This window comes from Nannospalax galili, unplaced genomic scaffold (genome assembly GCF_000622305.1).
Source record: "Nannospalax galili isolate Female #2095 unplaced genomic scaffold, S.galili_v1.0 scaffold645, whole genome shotgun sequence".
Taxonomy (NCBI): domain Eukaryota; kingdom Metazoa; phylum Chordata; class Mammalia; order Rodentia; family Spalacidae; genus Nannospalax; species Nannospalax galili.
This window is the reverse complement of record NW_008353556.1, coordinates 373849-387719: the sequence shown is the minus strand read 5'-3', so window position 1 is coordinate 387719 and position 13871 is coordinate 373849. Positions and strand designations below refer to the sequence as shown.

Genomic DNA, 13871 nt, shown 5'->3' with positions numbered 1-13871 from the left:
GCATAATCACTGCTCTCATAAGTTTCCAAATTAGATGGAGTGATTTCCAAAACCATGCATTTCTGAAGTTTAGCTGTTCAGTAAAGGCTGCTCCTGAGCCAGTTTCACGAAGATAAATGGAGGTTTTAATCCCCTCCCGATTAATTCAGAAACCTCTGCGTTTTTAGACAACAGCCCATTTTTCATCACAGGGAAAGGGTTGCAATTTGAGCCAGGCTACTTTTTACTCCCAGTAAATCAATATGTGTCAAAACAGCAGCAAAGCAGGTAATAGGGCTTTCTCATTGGGCCTTCCCTGGAGCAAGTCCCAGAGGACAGCACCATGGTCTGTTGCTATGGCAACAGAGCTCCGTGCCCCTCTGGCTTCTTTTGTTATTGTGAGTTCATTTTAGCCACACAGGTGTAATCTTAAAGGAATTTCAGGGTAAAGAAAAAAAATCTCACCGAGGTAGTAACATGTATGACCTTCCTATTGATGTATGATTTAATTCAAGGCAGTTCAGAGAAGGCAGCTGTGTAAAACCCTCTGCTGGCTTCCAACTAAATTACTCATTGTCTCTTACTTGGGGCACCCAAGTTTTCATATTTCTTAGATAAGGAATACTAAGCTTTCAAACTCTAAGAATTTTAGAACTGAAGAACATAGTTTTACAAAAATGCAGACAAATTCTATGTATTGAAACAAGAATTTTTAAATCCCTGAATTTAGCAACGGATGATTCAACAAAACTATACAGGGAATCCAAGAATTCTCTTTTGAGATCTATTAGGAAGGTATCCAAATGGATATGGTTGTAGCTTAAATTCATTTTGAAAACTGAAAACACAGCACAATGCATTTTGAACAGTGCCGTAAATTAACATGTAAAGTTATTGTTATAATTGCTGTGAATGTTCACGCGGGTGGCAGCAGACTGTGCCCTTCTGCTGACAGGCTGCTACAGTGCCATTTGTATTCTGTGGACTTTAAGGAAAAATTGCAGACATGAGGCTTTTTCATAGTTGATTCTTGAATATGTCATAAAATTGGACTGAGCCTTTTAAATTACTTTATTTCTATTTTATGTGTGTGAGTATTTTGCCTGCATGTATGTAAATGGACCTGTGTCAGGTAATACCCACAGAGGTCAGAAGAGGGTGTTGGGTCCCCTGGAACTGGAGTTACAGACGGTTGTTAGCCACCATGTGGGTGCTGGGGCCTGAACCTGGGTCTTCTGTAGGGGCAGCCAGTGCTCGTAACTGCTGAGCCATCTCTCTAGCCCCACATTTCCTTTTAAAAAGCTAATATGAGTGAAATACTGGATTCTTAGGGATGGCCTCATGTATCCTCATCTAAATAGAAGGGATGACCCTGAACTTCTGATCCTCCTGCCTCCCCCTCCCTCCCAAGTGCAGGGATCACAGGTATGCCACCATCCCCAAAATACTGGTATTTAATGGACGTGGCACAACAGGAGGCTTGGAGTGGTGTGTGCTGTCCTGGAAGACAGGATTTGAACTTTACTTATCACAACTTAAATACTCAAAAAATATTTGCACCTTATGAACGAAAAGATAAAAACGATGTCCCAGCTGCATGGAAGAGCGGATTCTCTCAGAGAATGTTCCTAAAGTACCTTGAAATACCTAGCACAAATGACTTACTACCTCGGCTACTCTGCTACAAGCATCCAGTACCTTGGAAATACCTAGCACGAACGACTTTCTAAGTAAGTTACTTTCCTGAAAGTATTCTCTACCCAGTTCCTTGTAATCACGATTTCCAAATAGCAAAAATGAGTACAGATTCATTATCTTTACCAGAAAGCACCTTGAAATGCATTTATGTGACCCTTGGTAAGAAAGTTCTACACAACTTTCATTTCAATACAATTCTGGGTTACAAATTCATTTAGAATTCACCGCAACTCATCTTGTCTTCCCCAGAAGACAGAATGGGTTTTTGTTATCACCTAGCCTAAGATGATGCTGTAGTATAACATACAGGGAGGGGGACCCATTCTGTGGTCAAGTACATGTGGAAAGTGCTACATGGTACAGTTCCCTCCAGGAGCTTAAAGACTGCATTAGTAAATTGAATGCTCCAAGAAGTTCCATTATTTAGTACTAAAGAACATTTAATATGAGTTAAGGGGCTGGAGAATGGCTCAGTGGGTTAAGAGCACTGACTGCTCTTGCAGAGGACCTGGGTTCCATTCCCAGATCCACATGGCAGCAGCTAACAACTGTCCTTAACTCCAGTTCCAGGAGAGCTCACACTCTCTTCTGACCTCCGAGGGCACTGCATGACAGAGGTGCACTTACGTACATCCAAGCAATACACTCATACACTTAAAATAATAATAATAAAAATTTAAGCAGCATTGATTGTAGATTTTCTTGGAGTGTCTTGTAGAATTCTGCTGTGAATCCATCTATGCCTGGGCTTTGTTTCTTTGTATTACTGTTTCAATTTCCTTATTTGTTATGGGTCTGTTTATCCTGTTGATCTCTTCTTGGTTTAACTTTGGTGGTGTCCATGATTTTAGGAATTCATCCATTTCTTGTAGGTTTTCAAATGTAATGGAGTATAGATTTTTAAAGTATTCCCTGATAATGTTTTGGATTTTTTGGTGTCTGTTATAATGTTTCCCCTTTCATCTCTGATTTTGATAATTTGAATTTGCTCTTTCTTTCTTTTGGTTAACTGAGCTAAGGGTCTGTCTATCTTGTTTAGCCTTTCAAAGAACCAGCTCTTAGATTCATTGATTTTCTGTATTGTTTTCTTTGTTTCTATTTCATTAATTTCTGCTCTGAGTTTTGTTATTTCTTCTCGTCTACTAGGCTTGGGGTTGGTTTGTTCTAGCCTTTCCAGAGTCTTGAGTTTTATCGTCAAGTCGTTTACATGTGTTCTTTCTGATTTTTCAATGTAGGCACTAAGAGCTACAAACTTCCCTCTTAGGGTTGCTTTTAAGGTGTCCCAGGGGCTTTGTTGCATTGTGTTCTCATTTTCTTTTAGGTCCAGGAATGCTATTACTTCTTCTTAATTTCTTCCTTGACCCATTCATGATTCAGGAGTGTGTTGTTTAATATCCATGAGTTCATGTATTTACTACAGCTTCTTTGACTGTTGATTATAAGCTTTATCAAAAGACAAAAGCAGAGGGAGAATTCCCAAATTCCTTCTGTGAAGCCAGCATCACTCTAATACCAAAACCAGGTAAAGACACAACAAAAAGAAAACTATAGACCCATATCCTTAAAGAACATAGATGCAGATATTTAACAAAATACTTGCAAACCGCCTACAGACACACATCAAAAAGCTCTCTACCATGATCAAGTCGGCTTTATTTCAGAGATGCATGGATGGTTCAACATATGTTAAGTCAATAAATGTAATAAAACATATAAACAGATTTAAAGACAAAAACCACATGGTCATCTCAACAGATGCAGAGAAGGCCTTTGACAAAATTCATCATGCATTCATGTTAAAAGTCATAAAAGGAATTGGTCTGAAGGGAACATACTTCAACATAATTAAAGCCATATACAACTAACCCACAGCCAACATCATTCTAAATGGAGAAAAACTGGAAGCATTCCCATTGAAATCAGGAACCAGACAAGGCTGTCCACTATCTCCACTCCTCTTTAACATAGTGTTTGAAAGTCTTGCTAGAGCAATAAAACAGGATAAGGAAATTAAAGGAGTAATAATTGGAATAGAAAAGATCAAATTATCCCTATTTGCAGATGATATGATACTATACATAAGAAATCCCCAAAATTCCACTAGAAAATTGTTAGAATTAATTAATACTTTCAGTAAAGTGGTAGGTTACAAAATAAACCACAAAACTCAGCAGCCTTTCTATATGCCAACAAGAAGCAATCAGGAAAAGCACTCAAGGAAACTCTCCCTTTCTTAGTAGCCTCAAAAAATAAAATACTTAGGAATAAACATTCAAGATCTCTACAATGAAAATTTCAAAACTCTAAAGAGAGAGACAGAGGAAGACACTAGGAGATGGAAAGACCTAACATGCTCATGGATTGGTATAATCAATATTGTGAAAATGACAATCTTACCAAAAGCAATTTATAGGTTCAATGCAATCCCAATCAAAACACCCACGACATTCTCCACAGAGACAGACAAAATCATCCTGAAATTCACATGGAGTCACAGAAGACCCCAGAAAGTCAAAACAATCCTGGGCAAAAAGAACAATGCTGGGGAATCACCACACCAGATCCCAGGTTATAGTGCAGAGCTATAGTCATCAAAACAGCATGGTACTGGCACAAAAACAGACACAGTCATCACCCTCCAAGATATAGGCATAGGAAAGGACTTTCTAAACCAGACACCAGCTGCTCAGACACTAAGGTCAGCAATCACTAAGCTGGACCTCATTAAACTACAAAGTTTCTGTACAGCAAAAAAGAAATAACTAAGGAAGAGAAGAGGAAACCCACTGAGTGGAAGAAAATCTTCACCAGATGCACACCTGACAGAGGATTAATATCCATAATATACAAAGAACTCAAGAAAGAAACAAGAGAATAAACGACCCAATAAAAAGATGGGCAACAGACCTAAACAGAGTTCTCAAGTGAAGAAATTAAAATGGCTAAGAAGCACCTTAAAAAGTGCACAACATCCTTAGTAATTAGAGAAATGCAGATTAAAAACCCCAGTCAGATTGGCAAAGATCAAGAGAACAAAAGACTCCGAATGCTGGAGAGGATGTGGGGAAAGAGGAACGCTCGTTCACTGCTGGTGGGAACGCAAACGCACACAACCACTATGGGAAGCAGTGTGGAGAACCCTCAAAAATACCTGATAATGAGCCTCACATATGAGCCAGTGATACCACTGCTTGGCACATGCCCAAAGGACTCATCCTACTGCAGAGATCCCTGTCCATCCATGTTTGCTGCTCTCTTCACAGTAGCTAAGAAATGGAAACAATCTAAATGTCCCTCAACTGACAAATGATTAATGAAACTGTGGCATATTTACACAATGGAGTTCTACTCAGCAGTGAGAAAAGATGACATTTTGAGGTAAATGGATGGAGCTAGAGAGAATTATATAAGTGAAGCAAAACAAACACAGAAAAACAAGCAGCTTATGTCCTCCCTCACTTGTGGACTGCAGCACCAATCCCCTACATGTGAGTGTATAAGTTCTGATGTAACCCCAGGAGCCAGGGAAAGGGAAAGGACACATGGAGGTAAAGGACAAGAAAAAACCTGAAAGGGGGACAGTAGGGAACAGACGTCACCTGAGGGAGGTGGAAAAAGTGGGAGTAATGGGCAGGGAGGAGGGGAGGGAGGGACATGCAGGGGCCATGGTGTGGGGTGGGGAGGGAAGTCAGGAGAGGTGAATAGTGGGAGTCAGGACATATTGGGGAGAGGGTCGGGGAAATGGGGGCACTGTGACTAAGGAGAGAGGGAGGAGGGAAACCAGATGGGAGAAAAAAGAGTGGAGATGAGTGAATCTCAGGGACGAGGAAACCTAGAGGGAAAAGTGATGCCCTAGAAACCCTGTGAGAAATGCACAGACTGTCTGAACACTAATGCACATGTAGACCAGGGAGCTGCCTGGCAGGGAACGCAGTGCCAGACAGAAGAGACCTCCCTTAGAGTGACAAGCATGGCATACAGCACTCATCAGAGAAGCTTCTTTTAGCGACAGATGGAGGCCACTGCAGAGTTGTACATCTGGTCAGGCACAGAGAACATACACCTGGGAGATGCCCAGTGCTAGGTGACACAGCTGCAGTCAAATCTCTACAACTAAGACTCATGGAACATAGTGGAATGAGGGTAGAGAAAGGGCTAATGCACCCCTCAACTCTCACCAGTGAGGCTTCATTGTACATCAGAGTGCGTTATACATAGAAGGCCTCAACTGGCCAAGTTTTGGAGAATAAGAGACTGGAGTGTAGGATGGGACTCCTGTATGGAACCTCGCCCACCCACAGCTCAGGGACCATTGAGGAAGAGGAGGCAGAAAGATTGTAAGAGCCAGGGCTGATTCATGAACGTATGAGGTGGTGACTTCCAGGCCACTGGAGGCTTGCTCGTGTGAGCCTGTGGGAGAGGTGGCATCGAGTGGGACCCACGTCAGCTCAACTAAACAAGATCCCAAAGGGGAGGAGAGAAATAGGTGGCGGACCAGCACTAGACTGAGAACTATTTGAGACTGGTTGCTGCTGGGTGAGGGAGAGAGTGACTTACCTGTGACCACTAGATGGGCTGACTAGACTCCAGTGGACGCGTTTACACTGAAGGACATTTGGGTACAAACACCTGAATGAATAGGACTCAGCATGTATGGCAGAGTGTGTAGGGTTTGGTGGTGGTAGGGGGAGGCATGGATAGGGGGAAGATAGAGGGAGTCTGGATTTGAGTGGGAAATGTATGAAATTTTAAAAGCTCAATAAAAAAGTTATAAAAAGTAAAATTAAATTAAGAAGAAAAATAAATAAAATATTAAAAATATTTGAGACCGTGTTTTGCTGAAGAGCCTAGCTGGGCTCTGTCACACTCCTCCTCAGTCTCACCAATGCTGCGGTTACGGCTGTGTGCATCTCAGTCAGATGCTCTAACTTCAGAAGTTTCTCACGGCCTCTGTCCTGGCTTTCTTATTTTGAGGAGGCAGTGGCAGCCACATTTCTCTCACTGGGATGAGAAATGCCAAGTGTTCAGAATCAGCTAACCGACCAGAACTCTAGAGCACCTTGTTTGATATAGAAATTTTGACCCATGGATGTTGCTGTTGGGCTTGGGCCATCTGCAACCATTTCATGTATCAGCCTGTTCCCAGATATCAACCCTAAAGAAATGGCATTCCAGGTGGTGGAAGTCCTGGTGAGCCATAGAGATTGTGTGTACAGTTCACTGAAGGGGTCTGCAGAGACAGAGCACACTGTCCACAGACGGGGCTGATGTCTGAATGCTTCCTAGAGACAATCATCAACAAGTAGGTTTCAAAATCAAGAGGAGAAATGCAAAGGTGATCAGGTAAGAGCTTCACTCAAGTGTGAGGGTCGATCTCTACTGTCAGCTTGAGTGAACTTGGAATCACCCAGGTGACACACCTCTGGACATGTCTGTGAGGGCACTTCCAGAGAGGTTTATCTGAAGATGTAAGACCCGCCTTGAATGTGGGCAGTGCTGTCCCCTCGGTCAGGGGTCCCAGACAAGGCAAGGAAAGAGACTCCCAGAAGGAGCTGAGCATCAATTCCTTACTCTCTGCTCTGTGATCTGTCCAGACGAGAGGAAGCCGCCCACCACCACGCCACCCCACCATGATGCGACCCAAATACATCCCTCCTCCCTGAACTTGTCCTGTCAGGCATCTACTCACAGCGATGAGACGGGTAATAACTTATCAAGAGAAAATGCATAACATATTCTTCACGAAATGCAAAATTCTTCCTGGTCTAAATAAGAGCCCCGGAACCCCAGCAGGATCCCTGACCCTCCTCCAGAGGATGGAGGCATAGCAGAAGGATGGACCATCAAATGGAGCAGTCAGCTAATTAACTGACAACCTTCAAAGGACTTTTAGTTATTTTCAAATTCATAATTATACCGGTCTGCTGACTTCACCTGGGTTATATTTTAATTGTGCTCATCAGAAAAATACAGAAGAAAAACATTTATCACTCACGATTCTATGTCGTCAGCAATTAAAAACGATTTTCCATTATTCCCATTCCATTCATCTTAGTACTGTTATTTCCAGGTGAACTATTTCAAGATAGCTTTATTTACTTTTATTTAACTGTTTATCCTAAGCATTTCACAACTCTTCCCAATGAATACATTTCATTGAAATGCTCTTTTTCCGTACCCCAAGTTAACATTCTTTCCTGATCTGACATGCAAGTGTTCGTGACTGTGCGATACTTCAATGACTATTTGCCTATATGGAGTTCATTCTTTCTATAGACTCATGGCTTTCTAACTCCAACACCTGTCTTTATCATGCATGGGCTTGTTGAAATACAGGTGGTCGGACCACAACCTTGAAGATTCTGATTCAATGGAGGAGGTGCAAGAATTTGCATTTTAACAGGCGCCCATGGCATTGATCTGGGGCCATCTTACAAGTCACTGTTAGATTACACATACTGACTCTAGTCATCTGATTGGTGAGTTGTAAATAGAGGGCTTGTCTTTATGCCAGTAAGACACTTTCTGAAGTCCCTTCCCAGAAGCTCACACAGATTTGTACGGCCAGCTAAGTTTTCAGTGCTGCGAAGCCTTCTCAGATACCAAGTGGCTAAATGGGGAAAAGCACAGGACAGTGTCAGGACAGCAGCCTGAAATCTGTCTGTTTCAAAGAAGCATGGAGTGGCCGACTGGACAACACATTAGAGAAATTGTTTGAGTGTATGCATGATGTGTATGTGTTTGCATGCATGAACTCATGTTTCTTGTGTGTGTGAGCACACATGCCACAGCACAGTGGGGATCAGAGCACAACCTCAGGAGGGTTTCCTTCCTCTGTGGTGACAGATTCCCTTTTGTAATCTGCTGTGTGGGCTGCGGAGCTGTGAGTGTGTGTGAGTGTGAGTGTGAGTGTGAGCATGAGTGTGAGCATGAGTGAGCGTGAGCATGAGTGTAAGTGAGCGTGAGCGTGACTGAATGTGAGTGAGCGTGAGTGTGAGCGTGAGCGAGTGTGAGTGTGAGCGTGAGTGAGCATGTGAGTGTGAGTGTGAGCTTGAGTCTGAGTGAGCATGAGTGTGAGCGAGTGAATGTGAGTGTGAGTGTGAGTGTGAGCATGAGTGAATGTGTGAGTGTGACTGTGAGCTTGAGTCTGAGTGAGCGTGAGTGTGAGCGAGTGAATGTGAGTGAGTGAGTGTGAGTGTAAGTGTGAGTGAGCATGAGTGTGAGTTTGAGGGGCTCTCCTGCCTCACCTGCCATCCCACCACAGGGGCACTGGGATTACAGATGCGTGCTACCACGCGAGTCCAGTTCACCTGGGCTCTGAGGATCTGAGCTCAGCTCCTCAGGCTGTGCTGCCAGGGCTTTACCCACTGGGCCATCTCCCTTGGCCAGCCCACCTCCACTCACAGTTCTGCTCACTGAAAGGTCCATGGCAAAAATCTGCCTTTGAGGAATTGCTGTTGATCAGATAGAAACAAAGAAACTAAAATTCCCGTCTAGAGATGATCATTAAGATGTTTGCAGAAAACCAAAGTCAAGAACCTCAGATGCTTTCCCTATGCTAAAGGAGACTTTATATTTGTAGAGACCAGTTCACTCCCTCTAGAGATAACATGTGTATAAGCAAAGCTGTCCACATAAGCATACCAATGTATCTATTTAAGAGTCTTAGTTATACATTGCTTTCTAGAAATTCACAGGTAAGGTTTTATATATATTAATATACATTAAATAAATAAGTACTTAATATATATTAAATGCATTTTCACATATTATATATTAGCATGTATATTCAGTAGGAATATCTCTCCATAAAATATATCCTTGCTCTTTCTCTGAAATCCACACATATTCTTACGTTTTCTTATTCCCAGGTTTTTAATTTTTATTTGACATTATTTTTATCATACAAAGAGAAAATACACTCATGTACATATATAATCACAAAATGGTTTAGTTTTTAAAGGTGATTGAGTATTGTCTGCAAACCTGGGAAGGGTAGCCATGAGAATCTTAAAACTCTGGCTCACACTTAGACTCAGTGAAGTTACTGAATCAGATATGGGCTTATTAAAGAATCCTATGGGCAGGGCTTTCTGAGGGCTCTTTCTGAGCCTGTGTTTTTTTAACTTGTGTGATCTTTAAAGTGAAGTCAGAAGTTTTAAGAGACCTTGAGTGACCCTACAGTGTTCTCTGAATTCAGCAGGCTCACAATCACCTCAGAAAAGCAGGGTTGGGTGGACAAGTCAGGGACACAGACTAAGACAGAATTTATATTTTCTTGTGTATTTTATATAAGGATATTTCATAAATGCATCAAAGAAAATGTAGCCATATTAGACAGCTTCAGAGGAGGTGTGATGAAGTTTAAAATATTCTCCCACTAAAAATGCAACTTGTAAATAATGTAGAACTGGGGCTGGGGAGATGACTCAGTTGTCAAGAGCACTAACAGCTCTTCCAGAGGACCCAGTTCAGTTCCCAGCACCCACATGGTGGCAAACAATCGTCTATAACTCTAGTTCCAGGTAACCCCATGCCCTCTTCTGGCCTCCACTGGTGTTGCACACATGAACACACTTAGATACATGTAGGTAGAACACTCCCACACATAAAATTGTAAATAAATAAATAACTTAAAAGTGTCAGACTGTAACAAAGACCCTGGGAGTGGCCACCTCCTGTCTGTGAGGATTCAACTATAGGAACTTGTTAATTCCAGCATCTAACATGACCTAAAACAACCAGCAGCTCAAGAGCACTGAGGGTTTAGAGTAATAACGGCCACATTCTCACCATGAGCTGAAGCACAATGACAGCCCATTAACAGGGGGCAAGCCAGCCACAAAAGAGAAGTAGGAGCCAAGACATGTGCACCTCATCACACTATGTTTGGTCTGCCCATCCAGCCTAAGGGACAACAGGAGCCGAGAAGAAGCCGTCTCAGAGTCACCTCCCATCAGGGTGGAAACAGACTCACAGAACAAATGCTAGAAGCATCTGTGAATGTGCGGAGTAAGGAGGATCACACAGAGACTCACAACCGCTCGAAGCGCAGGGAGGAAGCATCTGGGTGTGCTCACCTTAGTGGAGCCTCTGCTGTGCATCACACCCCTTCCCATAAAGCTCAGGGAACTTCCCGGAAGAGCCCAAGGAAGGGGAGGAGATGGTGCATTGGGGACATGAGGGGCCACTGCAGTCACGAGCTCACAGCAACGTGGCTCCTGACCTGAGAGAAGCCCCGGCCAGTCGGCACTCCGGGGATGGGGAGGGGAGCGCAGGCTCCACCCCAGCTGAGGAGCCACTCAGACAGGGACAGGGGCAGTTCTTCAGGAATGGGGCCCCTGGCCCGCTGACCATGCTCCTGTGGGTGGCCTTATACCCATACACATACAAGCAGCACAAGCTGACAAACTGGACTCGATGGGTTGTTTTTAAAACAGAAAAAAGGCTTTGAAATTAGGAAGGGAATTGACTAGGAGGGAGTCCAGCAGGAGTACGACAGGAGAGGAGTAGATGATTGAAATACACTGTATACATGAAATTCTCAAAGAATCAAAAAATATTAAAAAATCCAAGAATGTATGTTCATAGGTATCTAGCTTTATGGCCAAATTATTTAGGCTTCCAATTTAGGCAGTGATAGAAAATGTCCTTAAAATATGCTTTCATTAATTTTCACATAAAATGTGTTTTATAATTTTAAATCTGTATGTGAACAGCACAAAAACGTGAGAGAATGAAAGTTAAATTTCATCCAGACTGTTCCAAGTGAGTCCTAGCAGCCCGATGCTGGCTGGGTCAGTGGCAACTGAGCCAGTGTGTGGGCAACCTTTGATGCTTCAAGGTCTCACAGGTCTGCCTGAGAGCAGGCAGAGGTTTTCAGGGACAGAAAGGTAACATGCTATCACAAAGGAACCCGATGAGCTTCAATTCTTCTACATACAATAATGAATAAAACTCAGTAAAAGGAAAACATTTCCTGAAAACACAGATGGGGCATGGAAAACACACTCACATGATGAATGTTGTAAAGTCTTGTTATTTATACATGTGGATATCAAACTCTTTGACAACTGAACAGCCATGAAGACCTGGCACAGGTAAGTATATACAATGTTGTTCTTGTATGAAGATCCTAGGTTACATTTGAGGGATGGTGTCTGATTTATTAACCATGGGTTTATTAACATTTCTATCAGAAAAAGGAATAGTTGTTTAATAAAGCCTTCTGCTTTGATTACAGGCTCTGGAGTCTAATATCCTAATGGAGGCTGGTTCTCAACTGGGGGCGATTAGTTGTTAAAATGTTAATACATTCACAGAGATTCTAAATTATTATTATTTAATGCGGTAATGTGAAAGCAGGCAGTTGAGCTTTAAAAAAATGCATGTTATCCTTGCAATACAGAGCAAAAAAATTATTAAAAAAACTTGGGTACCTGCCTCTCCTGGTGAGGCTATGGCCCAGGGTGATTCTCAAACCTCTTACAATTGTTCATTTTCATGTCACATGGTCGTCACTCCCAAACAGAAGAGTAATTAATAATTGGATTTGTTTTTAAGTCAGTAATTAACTTAAAATTAAGTAAAAATCTAAAGTGTTTGGCATGATTTAAGGTAGAATCATGATTAAATGTTTCTTTAAAACCATGCTGCAGATCCTTAAATCAAAGACCAGTTACACAAATAAATTATAGTTACAGATTGAAATTAAGAAAATTTCATACTGACAGATTTTCTACTGGGTCATCTCATACTTGAGCATTTTAAGACTGTTCATTGGTTTTACCAGATACATATATTCAAACCATTCCGTTTAAGAATACAATGAACTAAATATTTTTAATGTGTTCAAATGAGAACAGAGTTACTTTGAATCATAACCTCCTCACCTCAGGAAAAGCCTAAGACAAAAGAAGGAAACTGGATGTTCATAAGCTGATGGTTCTAAGTGGGCGCTAGTGGCAAATTTTTCATTTTAATTTTTAAGACGAATTTTTTCTTAGCAAATATCACAAAATTGCTTTGAGAGACTAAATTCTCTGGATACCTGAAAAACACGTCGGGAGAAAACGGCCTGTGCTGTCACTGCTGGGATCTAACGTGTCGATGATTTACATGAGGTGCTTGTGAATAGACAGGGTCAGCCAGCAAGTGCTCTCTGATAACTCAGAACACTAAATGGGAAATGTCAGTCACTATTAAAGCAGACTGCTGTACTGAGGTGGGTTTGGTTTGGGGGATCAAACCCGGACCTAACACATGTGAGACAGGCTTTCTATCACCCGAGCTGTGTCTTCAGTTCCTACACTGTATTGGTTCCTAATCCAGACTTCTTGGAAAACCATGCTGAAATAATGCGAAAGGTGCCCAGGACCAACAGCGCCCAGGACCAACAGCGTGGTAGCTTCCACACTATGCACACTTTCTATTCCATTCTCCCGAAACCAAAGGGAACACGCCACTTTGCCCGTTGGGGTTGACATCTGTTACTCTTTGGGTGTGTGTATTTGTGCACAGCCTTCGGTAGCATGTTATACCCAGGCTCATGCATGTTCAGACCTCACTGCTTCATCCCGTCTACAGCACCACAGTCACCTGCCATCCTTCCCTTGACATGTTCTCTGACTCAGGCTCAGAATATCATCCTGTAGAACAGATGTTAAGGAGAAAGTGAACTTTACCCTGATGAAGAGGATCTTCTCTCCCACTCTGTATCTGCCTTGAGAGAGCCGCTCCACACAGAACTTTGTGGGGCATTTGCAGGGAGGATCTTCAGAGATTCTTTTCACCTGGAACAGAATAGTGAGTTGCACTGATTAATTTTTTCATGAGTTCAAAGATGCCTGAGCTCTTGATTATTTGAACTTGTTCTTTAGGTACGGACATGCTGTGTGCTCACCATCCCCCAATGAATTACAACTGTGTGAAGGTCAAGGTCTGGAAGTATCTTTCTTTTGTTTCCTCTTTTTATCAAACATTTGAAGTTTTCCTACAATATAATTTGATGGTATTGAGATCCCCTCCCCAACTGCATATCCCCTTACTGCCCATACCCAATTTAATGTACTCTATTATGAGAGAGAGAGAGAGAGAGAGAGAGAGAGAGAGAGAGAGAGAGAGAGAGAGAGATATGTGACTCAGTGTCCCACAATCTCTCTCTGTGTGTGCGCCTCCACTGGCGCCTGTGTCAA

General features: G+C 42.3%; 1 protein-coding gene across 3 annotated transcripts in view; it reads right to left on the bottom strand.

Annotated features, from left to right (window-relative positions):
• Window positions 1-13871, bottom strand: part of Gas2 (growth arrest specific 2) — a 145119-nt gene that overhangs the window by 43464 nt on the left and 87784 nt on the right. For all 3 annotated transcript variants that reach the window (XM_008850704.3, XM_029554839.1, XM_029554841.1), the window contains exon 7: window positions 13362-13469. In XM_008850704.3, the coding sequence (XP_008848926.1) occupies window positions 13362-13469 (108 nt within the window). The remainder of the gene's footprint in view (window positions 1-13361; window positions 13470-13871) is intronic.